We start from the raw sequence: 17,809 nt of genomic DNA, 5'->3' as shown, positions 1-17,809 counted from the left end.
AATCAACCAAAATGCTATTTTACAGGAGGAGGATTTTTAACTTTTGACATTTAATTATTAATTACCTATGGATGATTATAAATTTCTAACAAATACATAATAAAGCTTAGAGGAACTACTGTCTTGATAATATAAAAAAAATGTATAAACTTGTATAAAAAGGTCGGAAAAATCATTTTAAATGGATATTCGCCCTTTATGTGTGATAAAAAATACGGAACAGTTGCACGTTCGCCCTTAGATATGTGGGTTTCTTAGGGAATAATTATAAGGAAAGTAATTTTATTATGTTTATAATATTTTATTTAAACTTTTACAAGACAAAACAATATATTAGTGAAAGTTAAATTAAATCAAAACCATATTCTAGTAAACATTAAGAGTGTTTTTGTCCTTAACCTTTTCGTCGCGCCAATGGTCGCCCCAATGTATATCATTTGTCAGCGGCGTGATTTTTACGAATCATAAATCATATCATAACTCGTTAAAAACTGTCATTAAAAATCCGAGAAGCAGTAGAACCGATAAATATACATTCCTAATAATTTTACGACATCTAAAAATAAACAAATACGACTTAAATGGGGCGATATAGCTTGAACAAACACGTCCCATAGTAAAAAAACCATGCATAGGTACATACCAGGCGGCCACTGTCGTACTTCAAGTGGCATGGACACTTGCGCCGATGACAAGTTTATTAGGGCACGATACGATACGTGGGAACCCCACTTCAAACACAGAACACATTAATATTTTACAGAGCACATAAAAAATATTACGAAATCACTTTATTTATTATTGAGGGGTTATTTCAAAACACTTAACATAAAATTTTATCGGACAAGAATTTAAAATTTAATAGTTTCATGGTAATCGTAAAAACAGGGCTGAGGGCACAAAGCTACATCACATTCTCGACACATAATATTTGTCATTTTTCTTTTTGTATTTTTAATGGTAGATTGGGAACATACCCGACACCGCCTAAATGCTTTGACTTTTTTCTCAGTTGGGGGAACTTGACGTGGCAAATGTTTTAAAAGTTCGGTTTTTAACATTCTTTTTGGATTATTACTGGAAGAAGGTATATTTAATGATGTTGAAGGTTTTGAGGCACTACCATATTTTTCTATTAATTGACGAATTACTTTAATCTGAAAATCGGCCAAAGAAGTTTTTTTACCGGTTATGACTGTGTAAATAATACTAGCATTTAATAAAAATAAATCAATGATGTGGAAACCAACTTTTTTGTACCACTTAATTGTTTTTCGCATGCACGACAGACTACTCAACATCATGTCAACTTTATCGACAGAGCCCATGTTTTTGTTGTAATCAACAACGCACTTCGGTTTTATAATGGGTAGTCCCGTGGCTCTATTGGTTTTATGTGTGGGCACCATTGAGTCGTCGTGCATGGTAGTTATCATGTGTACCTCCCTTTTGTCATGCCATTTCAACACAAGCAAAGGGTGTCGGTTTAAAGATTTTATTTCACCCTTTTTTAATTTTTGAATTTTCGGCATTTGCTTCCGATTGCTGCGAACTGTCCCGCACGCATTTGTTTTTTGTTTAAACAAATGTTCAAATAATTCTGGGCTGCTGTACCAATTGTCGCAAAAAAGTTTATGGCCTTTGCCAAAATAATCCCTCATCAATGTGGTCACAACAGCCCCAGACACACCCAACTTTTCACTATCGGTAATTTCAGTTCCGTCGCCACAATAAATTATAAAATCTAAAATATATCCAGTTTCAACATCACAAATAACAAATAACTTAATCCCAAACCTATGTCTTTTTGAAGGTATAAACTGCTTAAATATAAGTCGTCCTTTAAATACTATAATACTTTCATCTATACAGAGGTTTTCATTCGGCAACATCGAGTCTTTGAACAAATTTCTGCAGTGGTCGAGAAGTGTTCTAATTTTGTAAAGTCTATCACCGGCAGGGGTTTCACTGTCAGAGTAGTGAAGCATTTGCAAAATTAGCTCATAACGATCTCTGACCATTGTTTGGCTAAAAATTTTTGCATTTAACAAAGGGTCGGTACTCCAGTGTTCCTCTATTGTAAGACGGCGGTTTCTCGTCATCAATAGGGTAACAGCGTAAAATATGTACAATTCGCTTATGGAAGTATCATACCAGTTATGAATTCGGGCGTTAGGTGTGTGGACTTGTGTGTTGGTCAGATGATCGTGATAGCCGTTGGTAAAGTTCACTATTTTACCCATTATATCTTCATTTAAAAAGTGTGTGAAAAACTCCATTTCACTTGAATTCTCATTCAAGCCTACACTTGGATTAACACCAGTGTTAAAACTGTCAAAGTCATACACAATTGGCACAAATGGTCCCGCGGTCCACGGTTGACGTGGAGCCTCTGGTGCTTCATGTCCAGAGGTGGAAGTGGAAACCTCTGGTGCTTCATGTCCAGAGGTGGAAGTGGAAGCCTCTCCCACATTATGGTCAACATCAGAAGGGTCGTCAATATTGTGTGGTTCTGCCAGCCCTGTTTCTCCTTCATCATCAGTTTCCATTTCATAATCGGAATCCAAGTATTCAATGGATTCTTGGGCTTCCTCATCGGATACACTATCACGCGCAGACATTTTGATCGCAATGTACAAAAATTAACTTTAAATATTTCACTACACAATGTACCTACACGAACTTATTGTCACTATTACAAATGTATATAAAAATATATATGAAGAATCTGTGAACTCGAAATTATATTATTGAAATTTAAAATACTACTTTTACACACATTTTCCACTAATTTCAATGGGTAAAATGTATGAAATCTCCAATATTATGATTAAAATAATTACACTTAATCACAGAATCGCGTATTCAAAGTAATTTTATAAAAGCCGAAACTGAATGGTATCGATAACCGTACGAAACCAGACACACACTGTTGAAATAGTATCACCGCACTATTCCAAACAAAGCCGAAGTCGGAAATGACATCACACGCCTGCGCATATTGCGCAACCAACTAGCGGAGATATTTGAATCGACAAAACTGATTATTTGTATTTTGAAGGAAGTCGATATGGGTCGAGTCTTTGCTATATTACGAACTATTTCATAATGTTTGGATGACAAAAATCAACAGATGTCAGTAGAATAATAATGAAGCAAGTTCGTAAAACAAATTTCGTCTCTGTTGCTTACCAAATAACGAAAATACAGCAGTAGAAACTTACTGTCACCTCTAGGCGACGCTCGCGGCTCACATATACGGCGATCACCGGCATCTCTACATGACGCGCGCGAGGAATAGGTTAAAAGGCATTATATACCTAATCAAAATAGTTATGGAATATCAGATTATTTTTTATTAAGTAAGGACAAATTAACTGGACTGGAGATACAAAATGAATAAAATTGTGTGAAATATTGTTTACACGCTGCCTTTTGGGGTTTTCAATAGTTATACTATCTGAAATATATTGTCTCCGTTCATCTTGGTTGCCATCGTTTTCACCGAGTTTCCAAAATTCCCCAAAAATCTATCATTGCATTTATAATATGTGCATTTTCTGCAGAAAAAATTAAATCGTTTCCTTTGTTGAACAACATTTCCCGCCGCAGTTTTATACTCTTTTCCAGCGGCTCTCAGCTGTTTTTTTTCTTTCCATAGCCTGATTTCCGGTATTTTATCTTAATGTATATTACATATCGAAACCAAAATTGCTTAACAACTGTACAACATGAAAAATTAAACAAGGAAACTTACATCTCGCTCATTTTGAGGTAAAGTATGTTGTATCACTCGATGAATACTTAACCCTTTTACTCCCACGGGGCCGATATTTCGGCCCACCATACCTATGCGAAAACTCCATCTGGGCCGATCCATCGGCCGAAAGTTTGGAACCAAATTTACGATTTATTCCAAATTTTTTCCCGTCATATTTCGTTCATGTAGGCGAAGCATTATATTCACTGTGTGTTGGGTGGTGACTAACATTTATTTTAGTGTCGGCATTGTTTATAATTATGCCATACCCTAATAACTCACAAGTCATAATTGCTCTGCTGTCGAACTTGAGACCAAAGAGGGTCATAAAAATAATAAAACATTATTTTTATGACACATTTTAAATTCTGATATTTCTTTTAGTTGTTTTATGATTCATATATCACATTACAAAATGAAATTTGTAATTTTTGAACTAACAATGGATGCCACTGTATTTTTGGTAAGATGGTGAAAAAATACATGAATATAAATAATATTATAAATGATTTAGTGCTTTGAGACTTATTTTTTGAAATTACTTCATTCCATATCAGTTAGTCGTCGATACTGTATCGAATTCTCTTGCGATTTCGTGAATTGAATAATATTCTTGAATACCTTGACACTATACGATTTTTTTTGATTACTTTATAAAAATTCTATTTCATAGAGAAATAATAATATGTTTATTTTTTTTTCTGTTACTACATAAGGATAGATTATATTATAAAATTTGATATATCAATTATAAATAAAAAAATGTTGTCACACTTGTTTTGTTGTTCAAACATAGTTTTATCCGTTCATTTCTAAATAAATATTGATACATTATTTTTTTCTTTTGTTTTATTGATGTAAACTATCAATATTATTACTTATTATTGCTTTATACACCATTGAGAACACACAAAAAAAGTTTCAAATTTTTAAAACATGTGTAGAATTAGTTATTTAAAAAAAACTAAATCGACGATTTGTTGTCAAAAAACGCTTGGGAGTTTTCGCATATGCTAGGCTAAATCAGCTGGGAGTAAAAGAGTTAATATTGAATACAAATGCTGTTCAATTACGCATCAGTGACATTGAGCTACTTTATGAGTTGCTTGTTGGCGAATTTACAATCTGCCTATAAAGTCGCTCAGTGTCATCATCGAACAAGTTAACAAGCAGATTGTAAACAATCTACCGAGAAAAGTTGAAAGCCGGTCAACTTTACACGCTACACGCCGGCGTGTGGCCAGTAGAGCGTAGTAGCGACCTCCCGGTAAAAAACGAGCTACGTTCTGTCAAAATAGTCGCTAGCTTGTTAGCTTCTCAGCGAATGGAAAGTTTTGCGTGTCATCATCACAATCGCAGTAGCTGAATCGCCCGCTTTTAAATTCGCCAACAAATAGCTCGTAAAGTAGCTCAATGTAATTGACGTATTAGTAGAAAAAGCAAATAACTATATTTTAAACGATTGTTTAACAAATTGTGAACTAGTCAACTTTTATCGGATTGTTTACAATCTGCTTGTTAACTTGTTCGATGATGACACTGGGCGACTTTACAGGCAGATTGTTAATTCGCCAACAAGCAGCTTGTAAAGTAGCTCAATGTCATCGAGCCATAAATTACACTGAGGAAACTTCTAAAAACAATCCCGCCAATAAGCTTTGTCATTACTGTCATTAGTAAAATGACACGAATTATAGTGCCGTTGGGCGAACTCGACAATTTTGATTTAACAATAGTCACATTGATATGTAGGTGGATATGCAGGGAGGGCGAATATCGTTTATTCGCCCGTACATCATAACACTTACCACTACTTTAGGACAGTTTTATTTTAAAAGGCCCAATATGTCATATTCGCCCTTTATTCATAACACAAAGTGGATATTCGCCCTTACGATTATCGTTTTTAAGTACTTTCCCGTAGAGATACAGGTTTGCCGTTTTTACATAACAAGGCTAGTGAGGTACATATTGTGTTTTCATTAAAATCTCAATTTCGCCAAAATGGTTGATTCGCCCTTTTTACAAAACACCGACGCTATGTAGGTGTGTATTGTATTTAAAATAAAATTCTTTACTATTCTATAAACAATAATAAAAATGTCAAGTGAATTCATTAAGTCAATTAGTGAACTAGTCTTGTCAAACAAAGGGTCACTGTGTATTCATTATTGCCAGTTTAATCTAAACATTCAGTTGTTATCAACTTCAATTTTAAAAGATAAGAAACTCATTGTTTATTAAAATACATATTAAAAACGTCATTCTGTCAGTTATAAAAAATGACACAAGTTAGTTACTTAATAATTACGAAATTTCGTAAATAAATGTTTTTTTTTCACTGAAAACCATTTAGTGGCTATGTGCTAAGATTACCTTGTAAAACAACATTTTTTTCACATTAATAAAATAATGGATTCTGAATTTACATGAATGACAAGTAAATGTACCTTGATTGACATCCCCTGCAATAATAATATTGATGCTTGGATAAGTAATTTGTGTCATAGTATATTAGGGGTTTATGGGTTTTTTCACAACTTAAACTTTGGGTTTTGCCTCCCATCAGTAAATTTGCCTACTTAATTGCACTCATAAAATTTATTACTTTCCAAGAAAATAAGTATTTTACTATTATTTATTTCGATTTATATGGATAAAAATGGCCTTTGGGACCAAATTCCATTTCGAATTAACGAAAATTTCGATTTATAACGAACTTTTTGTATGAAAAATGATTTTTGGGGGTTAAAATTGACGAAAAATTCGAAAAACGGCGAAATTCGAATTATCGTTTTTCGAATTATCGAGGTTCTACTGTATAATGGTTTTGAAACAAACCCGTGTTAATTCTACGATATCTGACTTATTTATTACAACATCTGTTTCGGGCTGTGCCCATCCCCAGAATGATCCAAATGTTGGTTATCTTTTGTCATATAATGGTTGTGAAGCAAATTATATTATTAATTCTGCGACATCTGACTTATTTATTATAACATCTGTTTCAGGCTATGTACCCATCCTCAACGATCCAAAATTTGGTTTTCTTTTAATATCAGTCAAAATTTTTATCATTTTTTTTACAAAGTTTTTGCTAATTCTACAATATTTATGTTGATGTCTGTTTTACGCTATGTAGGTACCTATCCTCAGAATGGTCCAAATGCTAATTTGAAACAAAGCTTTGATAATTCTACGATACCTGACTTATTTATTTATTAAAGTATGGTTTACAGACAGTCAATTCTTAAAATGTCTTGTTCTTTTGTAGGTCCAATTCCTGAAGAAGGCCGTAGACATTCTGTGCCAGTGCAGGCAGACTTTAATGTACACGTACGTCTTTGCGTATTACCTGCGAAAGAACAATCAGTCAGTGATATTCGAAGACAACCAGCGGGACTTGGAAAATGCCACGGAGACCCTCTCAGAGTACCTCGAGAGGGACATCACCTCCGAGAACTTAGCTGACATCAAACAAAAAGTTCAAGACAAATATAGGTGAGATCAGAGATGTTGAAGATTTTTCTACATAACAGAACCTAAATACCGTAGGCTCCCGATTATCCGGTCTAATGGTGGGGAGAGGCAGCACACGCATAAACGAAAAACACGGAAAATCCGAACTATGGTTGTTTCTTTTTAAAATACTACATATTTATTATACATTTCTAAAGCAGACAATTATGTTAGCATGTTTAATACTCATTATTTATTAAAAAAAACCTGTTGATTTCAGTTTGTTTGTAGAACTAATATCAGTTTGAATTTCCTAACCGGGGTTCATGTTTATGAAAGCGTGCGATTTAAAAAAAATTAAATTCATGCACGGATAATCTGCACACATATAATCGGAAGTTTACTGTACATGAAAGTAAAGCTGGAAAAGGGTTAGGCCAATGGTCATTTAGCTATTTATTTGTAGCAAATTGCACAATAATTGTGCTCGTGAGGTTTATAAAGATATAAATGTTTACATTGGTGTTACAAGTATATGATCACACAATGTCAGCGATTGTCAAGCAACTGCATGGATACAGGTCACACATTTGGCTTGAGGCCAATATACTGGGAGGGATCAATAAGTACTTTGGTAAAAGAAGTCGTTGAGATGAGACAAACAACGATGAATCTCTCATTATTTTTCTTCATTTTCTTTCACCCTGTCATGCCCTAGCATAGGGGCATGGGGCAAGCACAAGTTCGCGCCACTTCCCTCAGTTCATCGCCAACTCTTGTGCTTCCCGACTTAATGCCACGTCGAATACCGCTTGGCGATTGGCGACGAATGTGAAATTTCATCTCACCTATTATTGAATATACTCACCCGCCGCGCGTATTGTAATATTTTGATGTAACCGATCGTATTCCAATAAAATAATTAGCTCAAGAAATTCTATATGTTATAAGGAAATAGTAGGAATAAAAATTATATGATTACCATTTTCATATCTTTACAACAAGAGGATTTAAAATATGCCGTTTGTTGTTATTTAGTGTAAACCAATGACATTATTAATGGACGACGCACTCAATACAGTAGCTAGCAAGTAAATTCGCATATATAGGTAGACGTCACGCAATTCCAGTATGCGATATCACGCATCGGGAATTTATAGCAATATGACCTTTATTGTAATGGCGTTAGAGCAGTGTTTCTAATGTCAATGTTCATTTGAGCGAACCCGTTCGAACCGAACCATCCGGCAGACTCAACAAAAAGCATCAGGAATTTATAGCAATATCACCTTTATTGTAATGGCGTTAGAACAGATTATGCCATTCGGCAGACCCGACAATAAAGTGAGTGTCATTTTTTTCCCCAGATGATTCGTCCATATTAATGTCATTGGTGTAAACAGGCATTTCGAAAAATGCTGAAGATTTGATGATTAGATTAAAATTCTAAAAAAATTGATAGCTTATTGCATTCATTAGAGCAGCGGTCGGCAACTCATTGGGTGCGCTACGCCAATGCATTTGCATTGGCGTGCCACAAAACAGGTATAGGTAAATCGTTTTACAGTGGCACCATGGGTACGGCAAATGCGGCTTGCAGTTGTAGTGGTATTGTTTGCTAGCATTGAAACAGGCATTGTCGCAAGCAATTCAATACACGCGCGAATCGCCTATGGTGCCACTGTAGAATGATTTACCTATAATTCAAAGTACTGGACACTCAGTGTGCCTCTTAACCCTTTCCCGGCGACCGTATTCCAGTAGGATACAGCTAGTACGTAACACATGGGCGACCGTATAGCAGTCAGATACGCAAACCTTGACCTGTGGATAACGCAAGAAATATTTTTCATGCGGCATTGAGAATTTTATTAAAAAATAGCCCGATCCATCCGCCTACTTCCACCTATATAACTTTGTCAAAAATATGTTGTTTTAATTTCATAAACATCGATCTTTCGAACCCTCTCGATCTATTGAGATTCGCCGGTACGATTGCATCAGTTCAAATCTACGCGGTATTTTTTAGCGCCTGCGCACTAGGTATACAAAATATTTTCATTCGAGTTTGAGTGTGCGCCGAGTGATTTATCGTGTCAAGTTGAATATTCACCGCGATCTTTACAACACCATGTTTGCGGGAATAAAATACAACCAAAAAAACGAACCTGTGTCGTCAAAATATTTATAAATATGTACTTGAACTTGTGTTCTGGATTATGTCATTTATTTTTATTACTCATGGTCATGTCGTCATGTGTCACCCCAATTGTTTGAAAGTCATAAATCGAGCTCATTATTGAAAGTCGTAAATATGTCGTAAAGATACGTCCACACGGAATGAAAAAATATAATATATTATTATATTTTAGTTAGGACGATTGCGAGTTTTACCAATAAATTACAGGAAGGAATATATAAAACGTAAAAATAAACGTAAGTATAAAAAAAAACACACGGGTATACAACATAATATAAAATGTAAATCATGGAATATTGACTTTTCAACTGTATTACATATTATCTTTGTATGCAATTTAATGTTTATGAAATTTTAAAACCTCACGCAATAAATGTTTTTATAGCACTTTTACAAGCACGCAGCAGATTTTACAAAATAAATATTGTTTTTTTTTATAAAACATAAAACGACAATCACTAACATAACACAATGCTCAATAAAACTGAAAAGCTTAATCTAGTAAAAATCCAAATTACACTAAAAAAAGAACATAAGAAATTATTACAATATTTCCACCACTGTGGACTCAACTTTACGCGACCCATAAAACTTGTAATAATATGCGACACAATAAAAGCTATTATTTTCAATATTTTTAACGGCATTTTTAAGTGTTTCTAACATGACTAAAATAAAATTAGTGTCAGTGATTTATTTCTTTTCATAGGCGCACAATCTCAATGACGCGTTTTTACGTCACAAACATGGCTGCGTATTTTTTCGGTACAAGGGACTATGGACGATTTTATTCAAGCATTCACAGCTAAATTCAACAATCGATTCTATTTTTTAGTGTGGCACTTCGAACCTTATGTATCTAGGCATGATAACAGTAATACCAGCTATTTTTAATTGCCGTATTTATCATAATATAGCGAAGCATAGCATTTAGAAAAATGATACCGCAGAGAGAGCCCCTTTCATATTGAAACTGACGCGGCGGCCGGGTTAAAGAAAACTAGTAAATCTATTTATTGTAAGACAATTTTATTTGACTATAATAATACACGTTACATAAATCATCATAAAAATTACAATATTTAAACATTAGTAACTCCCTTGAGGTTCAATTTTGGAAGCTAAAACCTCAATATTTGGTTCATAGTTTGAAGTTTTTAATTTTATGCATGTAAGTATGTATGTACGGGTTTATATTTCATAACTTACTGAGAATGATTGCTCACAGTGAGGTACGTTGTACTGAAAACATTTAATGCAATAATAATAAATAAACATTTAACATCGAATGTGATTTTTTTCATACAATGAAATCTGTCTGGGAGTTCATTCCACGTTTTGGTTATCATGTCAAGAAAATTGTCTTCGTTTTTTATAATTTCATCTCTGGCAGTTTAGAAGTTTAATATCCAAATTCCAAAATTCTTTAATTCTGTTATCTCTAAATCAACATACCCAATGTTCAAAAGTGTATCATCACTAGGGCCCGGATTTATATGCTAGTGCATGTTTTGTTAGGGTGTATGCAGAGCTATGAGAGTTGCACATAAATCCGTTTTGAAAGACGCAGAATCAAAAAATTAAATTTTATTATGCATATAAATGCATATTTTAAACGTTAGAGCATATTTGAGACATAAGTGCATATTTCATAAATAAATGCATATTTTAAGGCTTTTTCATTCATAATTTTAGTTTTTTTTTTAAATTATTTTATCGAAATATTACTAAAATAGGTTGGTAGACAGTTTAGATGCACTAGCTGTGGATTTATCAGAAAAAGTGAAGTCAACTCGGGCACCCTTATTTAAATTTTGCGCAATCACCTCTGTGGACATTGAGAGGTCGTTTTCCACATATAAACAAAATACTGACAGATATGCGGAAATTTTTAATGCCAAAGGACAATATTGAAAAAAATATTGTCACTTTTTTTCAGACAAAAAAAACAGCACTTAAATAATAGTATTTAGGAATCATTTTTGTTTTTTAAAGTTGTGTATAGTTTACATTGCATTTCTTATTCAATTATTTGTACTTGTAAACAAACTATTTTGAATATTATGATTGATTATTTGCATTTTTTTGTTATTGTATTATATTAATTGAAATTATTAATTTGTTATTCGATTTTTATCAGTAATATCGGTTGAAGTGGGTATTTACAATTTTTTTCCATAAAAATGTAAATTTTTAACAGCATATTTCTTTGGTTTTAGCTCATATTTTAATGATTTTAAGTGCATATGTGCATGCATATAATCATGTTTTTTGTTGCATATAAATCCGCTCCCTAATCATCACATAATATTACGGTACAGTTTTTGAAGTACCGAAAATTTTAATAAACTGTAATTTTCGAGGCGTGACACCAAAACTCCTTTCGCGTCGTTGCCACTAGGTGGCACGTGTGGCATAGGTTGCCGGGCGCTGCATTAGAGTATTGTCTTCGTTTGGTGCATGTATATTTGTGATATGAATTGGGATTATTTGCCGTTTCACTTATGCTCTTAATCTATTGTAAAATTTAATTTTATGAATTAACTCTCAATTACACTAAAACCTCGTTAGTAAGAACACTGATAATTCGTAATTCGCCGTAATTCGAAATTTTCCCGAAAAAAAGTCCCTTGGACATTATTTTCATATAAAACCATACCTTTAATTTGAATTTCGTAATTCGAAATGATTTCTGAGTCCCTGGCATACAAAAATATTCAATAAATCGTAATAAAGTACACTATTTCATGAGTCAGTCATTGAAAATTGTGACTTACTTATTACTTATTTTAAGAAGGTAATAAAAATAATCCTGACATTTTATGACCCAATTCGGTAGGCACATCTATGATCGGAAACGAAATTAATAAAAATCAAAAAAATTTCAAAATTTTAATTTTTTAATTTAAATTTTAATTTAAAATTTTCTCCCATACATTTCATAATTCGTAATTCGATTTTTTTTTCGATTTTCGGTCCCATGGTATTCGTATTAACGAGGTTTTACTGTAATATAATAATCTCAGATTTATGTGATACTTTGTCACTGGTACATTTGATTCTTGTTTTTTCATTTTCAGATACTGTGACAATCGCCGAAAGGTTCTATTGGAGCACGTATACGAAGGCTACGAGAAGGAATGTTGGGACTACACAGAGTAAAAGACGCCCCGCGACCCTGTCATTTCAAATTCAACCACACAACATTGTGATGTTAAACATTTGCGTGTACATAAAAATTGACGCATAATAATCCCTGTACGATAGTTTGTATGCGGTTGACTGGAGCGACCCGACGGAACTCACTCTCACTCGCCCGTAGCGGTAGATGACTTGACAACAACATCGATCGTTTTGTCGTGTATATAATTCATTATGCTAAAAACATTTCTGTTAAACAATGAACATTGTGACGTAATGATGCATCCATTTTGGATCTGGATGTTGATTTCTTTTTGATTCTAATTTTTTTTAAATATACTTTTACATTTTAATTGTATATATGAATGTTGGCCGGGCAAAATGTGATATCTGCCAAAATTGGTATTTTGTAAAGGAATAATTGTTTCAATCTTCGGAATTTGGATGTACATACAGTAGACGCTTGGTAATCCGGCATCCATATTTTTTCATCTCTGCCGTATTGTTGGAAATGCCGGATTATTAGATTTCTATAGGAAGTAATTGAAGGTCGGGCACCGAACTGCGGAGCGAACGGCTCTCCGCTCTGTAATCCGGCAGTTTAATGTGAAACCTGCCGGATTGTAGAGCAGGAGAGCCGAGTTGCAAAATGCCGGACTATTGCATGTGCCGGATTGGTGAACGCCGAATTACCGAGCGCCTACTGTACTACCTGCATTGAAAATAAGGTTCGATATTTTGGGTGGGTCAAGCGATATAAGCTGATAAGATAGAATCTATCTAAAGACAGTCGGCGATAGTAACCAAAAGATAATATACCTGTGCATGTGAAGAAAAGATATACATTTTTTGTGGTTTCACTACATATAATAACTCAGTGATTAAAATATTGTAATATAATTATAAAAACATTATTCAAAATTTTTGGTGACGTTTTTTTAAATTTTTAAAATTACGACCTATTGAACTTCAAATTAACGAGGTTGGCGTAATGTGTACTGTGTTTTCTTGTTGAACTTGTTTTATTCTGTGTGTTAGATTTACCAAAACACAAACGCAGTTATCACTTTTTGCCTGAATATTTTGATAACTTTCCTCAACACAACAGTAGTAAAAAGATTGACCCTAATTAAATAGAAATGAGTCAAATATTGCATGTGTTCAGTTTGATGTAAATACAATGAAACTGGCAGGAGCACAACCAATGATAGAGCAACCATTTAATAATAGACACGAGTCTGAAGTTGTAAATTCATTGATGTTTCTGTCGGACACAGACTTTAATAAATAACCGTAAACATATAACATAATTGCTTTTTGTGAGAATCTTCTGGAATCGCCATCAGGTTTTCCAAGACCAAAAGTTTATAATGTTATTCTCAGTTTATTAAAATATTTTGATCTCTATGGTAGTATCTATCTTTGGTACCTTTTTTCTATGTCCTGCATGAGTTAAAAGTATTTTTCTCAACATGGTTAGAAAGGTAACACACAACCTTGTAATTATAAATTAGCTAATTTTTTTAACCCACCTGACCCTTTACCTTTACCCAGAGACTGGGCTATGTTGATTTACTGTGAAAGCTTTTTTATTTATATTGGTATTGCCATGAATCGTCTGACTTTTGTGACTGAAGTGGAGTGCCTGCGTAATGAGAAGTTAAGGAAAAAATATTGTATCTACTGGATTAGGGCCCACTGAACGTCTATAGTTATGTCTCTAGAGTCCAGGGGTAGTCAACCTTTTTATACCTACCGCCCACTTATAAATCTGTTAATAGTAAAATTTTCTAACCGCCCACCGGTTCCACAGTAATGGTGATTTATAAAGTAGGGATGTAACTTTACTTTATTAAATTTATAAAGCTGGCTCAATTTTTATGAGGAACAAACGAAGATCTCCTCTTTTGGAAATATTCAATCAATTTTTTTGGTCATAATATGATTAACAGCACTAAAGCCTGATTCCACAAGATACGAGGTAGGGAAAGGTATCAATAAACTGAATATCATTTTCTACATAAGTGGATATGAGACGGGCATTTTGCCATAGGTTTTTATATCCACCACTATCGAATTTACGTTTGCTTTCTTTATCATATTTAATTACTGACAGCTTGTCTGTTACAGCTGGGTGGTGTGGGAGGAGATGCGTGAGCTAATAGCGCCATTTAGTTTCACTTACGTAACGTGAACTAAACTTATGCGAGGGCGATACAAATAGTATCTTTTCTGAAATTTAAATTGTCACGGGGAATTTTATGAAAACATAATGAAAATGTTTTTACCGCCCACCATGAAAGCTGCCCTATACCCCTGCTCTAGACGAAGATGCTTGGAGAGATTGTTACAATTTACCGGTGATCTGATTTTTTATTTGATTGTAAATTATGATTGTCACGTTTTGATATTCGTGACTTGATTCAGTGAATAATTATTTTTAGTTTAAAATGGAACTTGCCGTGGAACAAAAAGAAACAGGAATTATTGGGCAGTCATAACTCGAAATAAAACCATATTAGATAGTTCAATACTGTAACAACTAAAAATAGATTTCACTTCATTGTTTAAAAAAAAATACAGTTGAATAATGTTTTTTTTTTTTTTTGGCATAGTATGTAGGTACAGTGTTACTCTGGATAGAATGTGATATCAGGAATTACCAAATCAATTAAAATCTTTTTTTGTTATTGCCGTATTGAACTACTGAATCAATTATAACTATTGTGAATACAAAACTAGCTTTTACTATGGAAATATTTGAATAAAGCATCACATGTCCAAAAAGAATACTTATTTAATTTAATTTAAATAAATAATTGATTTAATAATACAGATACAAGATATTATTTATTGTCATATACCTACCACAAGATGCAGTAACAGTAACCAGTAACCTTATATGAATATTCTGTTCTTTGCAAGCTTGTTACTACATGTTTATTCCATACCACTCTTTGTTTTAATATTTGTATAAGATATTTGTGATGAAACCTGCTTCTGATGTTTATTGCATGAGACATTTATACATTGTATAAGCCCTATTAAGAGGCGGGACCTTTCCCTGGGATTTACACTCGCACTGACAGTCTCGAGCAGATCTATGTAATGCGTCAATGACATTGAGCTACTTTACGAGCTGCTTGTTGGCGAATTTACAATCTGCCTGTAAAGTCGCCCAGTGTCATCATCGAACAAGCTAACAAGTAAATTGTAAACAATCTACCGAGAAAAGTTGAAAGCCGATAAACTTTACATGCTACACGCCGGCGTGTGGGCCTACTGTGTCTGCGCACTAGAGCGTAGTAGCGACTTCCCGGTAAAAAATTAACTACGTTCTGTCAAAATAGTCGCTAGCTTGTTGGCTTCTCAGCGAATGGAAAGTTTTGTGTGTCATCATCACAATCGCAGTAGCTGAATTGCCCGCTTTTAAATTCGCCAACAAACAGCTCGTAAAGTAGCTAAATGTCATTGACGCATAACATGCATATTTCAGCTTTTGGCGCATATTATATAATATAATATATTTTGCCGTGTTGGTGGTATATCAAACCTATTGGAAGTAAATACAGTCGAGCTCGGTTATTAAGATCACGGATATAGCGATATCTCGGATGTAACGAGGAAGCATTCGTTGACATTTTAGTTTATGATTTTCTCCAAACATTGTATTCACTTTTATAATGAGCTACTTATCGGTTATACCGAGCTAAAATATGGTCAAAAATTTTCTTAAAATTGTTAATGTGTCGATTGTTTAAAAAGATTTCGACCGTAAGCAATAAAATCCGATTGGACAGGATGTCGCCAGGGTCGGATTACGTTTATGACACTAGTTAAGTGTCTAAGTACCTACCTTATTGGTGTTTCGCCGACAATAATAAAAAAGTATCCACGCATATGGTTGAAAAATCCAAGGTTTGTGAAGTCCGTAGGTACCTATAAGCGTTCATTATAATAAATAACTTCTTTTTGTAGTTTATGAATGCCATGGCTTGTTTTGGGGATTTTTACGATGGTTTTTAGATTTTTTATTTTTGACTTTTTGTGTAATGTGACCGCTCATTTAAAAATATCTATTCTCTGAGTAACGCTTATAACGAGCAAATTCAGTCGGTCCCATCTTCCTCGTAATAACCAAGCTGGACTGTATAATATAACATATTTTGCCGTGTTGATGGTATTTCAAATCTATTGGAAGTAAATATATCATTGGGTCAAGCCATTTTGGATTGGTTTTCTGTATAATTATTAAATTAAAAGCATATATAATAAATTTCAGTAGTGAATGGTGGAGGTAGGCTGTTAAGATCCGGCATAAATAGTGCACATTAAACTTTGTTAGTCATAAGTATTTGTTTTTATTGAACTAAGACTACAATTTACAGATGGTATTGGTTAGTTTAAAAAAATTAATTAAACCCTGCCTAAATCAAACCATAATAATTTTTGTATATTTTGGGCGATATGACAAAATTGTGCACACTTTTTCATTCATACTTATTTGTTTTCGTTGGATTAATAATACATATTACATACACATATTGTTGGTTCATTTTTTTAAATTCGTTAAGCCCTGCCTAAACCAAACTATAATAGATAAAAAATATTCTATTTATAAAATATTCAAAGTTATCTATGATTTAATTGCATAATTTAAATATTTTACAGATAGACGGGTATTTTTTGACTATTATGGCTTTATTTTCGCATGGTTTAATTGAATTTTAAAAACTAACCAACATCATCTGTAAATATTGTAGTCTTATTTCAATGAAAACAAATAAGTATGACTTACAACAGTTACAACGTTTAGTGTGCACTATTAATTTTGAATCCTAACAGCCTACCTTCACCCTTCGTGATATGCAGACTCATATATTATGTAACAAAACTTAATGTATTATAATACATACATATTTGTATTATAATAATTTTTCTATTTTCATAATCCTGTCTTATAAAGAGGACTTCATTATATATTTTTACATTGGCAATTCTAACAACAAAAAAAATGTATGTAACATTAAAATGGAATCCACGATTTAAAGAATAACCCGCACACAAAAGGAATGACTCATGATACATTGATTATTATTCCGAAAATTGTAATAAGATGTCCAACAATTAAAAAAATTCCGAACAATAAAAACTTCAATAGATGTGTTTGTTGTTCAACATTTGACACATAGATATCAGTCGGAAGTTTATGTTAGGTTTGAAAGTCTGCTAATTTTTAATTTAACCTG

The 17,809-nt window shown here is 33.4% G+C and overlaps 1 protein-coding gene across 1 annotated transcript in view; it reads left to right on the top strand.

Annotated features, from left to right (window-relative positions):
* The window catches only part of ari-1 (E3 ubiquitin-protein ligase ariadne-1), a 35,444-nt gene extending 20,102 nt beyond the window's left edge, over nucleotides 1–15,342 (top strand). The window contains exons 9-10 of the mRNA XM_085946131.1: nucleotides 7,035–7,261; nucleotides 12,500–15,342. Of these exons, the coding sequence (XP_085802257.1) occupies nucleotides 7,035–7,261; nucleotides 12,500–12,581 (309 nt within the window). The 3' untranslated portion in view covers nucleotides 12,582–15,342. The remainder of the gene's footprint in view (nucleotides 1–7,034; nucleotides 7,262–12,499) is intronic.
* The last annotated feature ends 2,467 nt before the right edge of the window (nucleotides 15,343–17,809 follow it).

This window comes from Rhyacophila brunnea, unplaced genomic scaffold (genome assembly GCF_057557595.1).
Source record: "Rhyacophila brunnea isolate RB1 unplaced genomic scaffold, BYU_Rbru_1.0 scaffold_19, whole genome shotgun sequence".
NCBI classification, from domain to species: Eukaryota; Metazoa; Arthropoda; class Insecta; order Trichoptera; family Rhyacophilidae; genus Rhyacophila; species Rhyacophila brunnea.
This window is presented reverse-complemented; position numbering and strand designations above follow the sequence as displayed.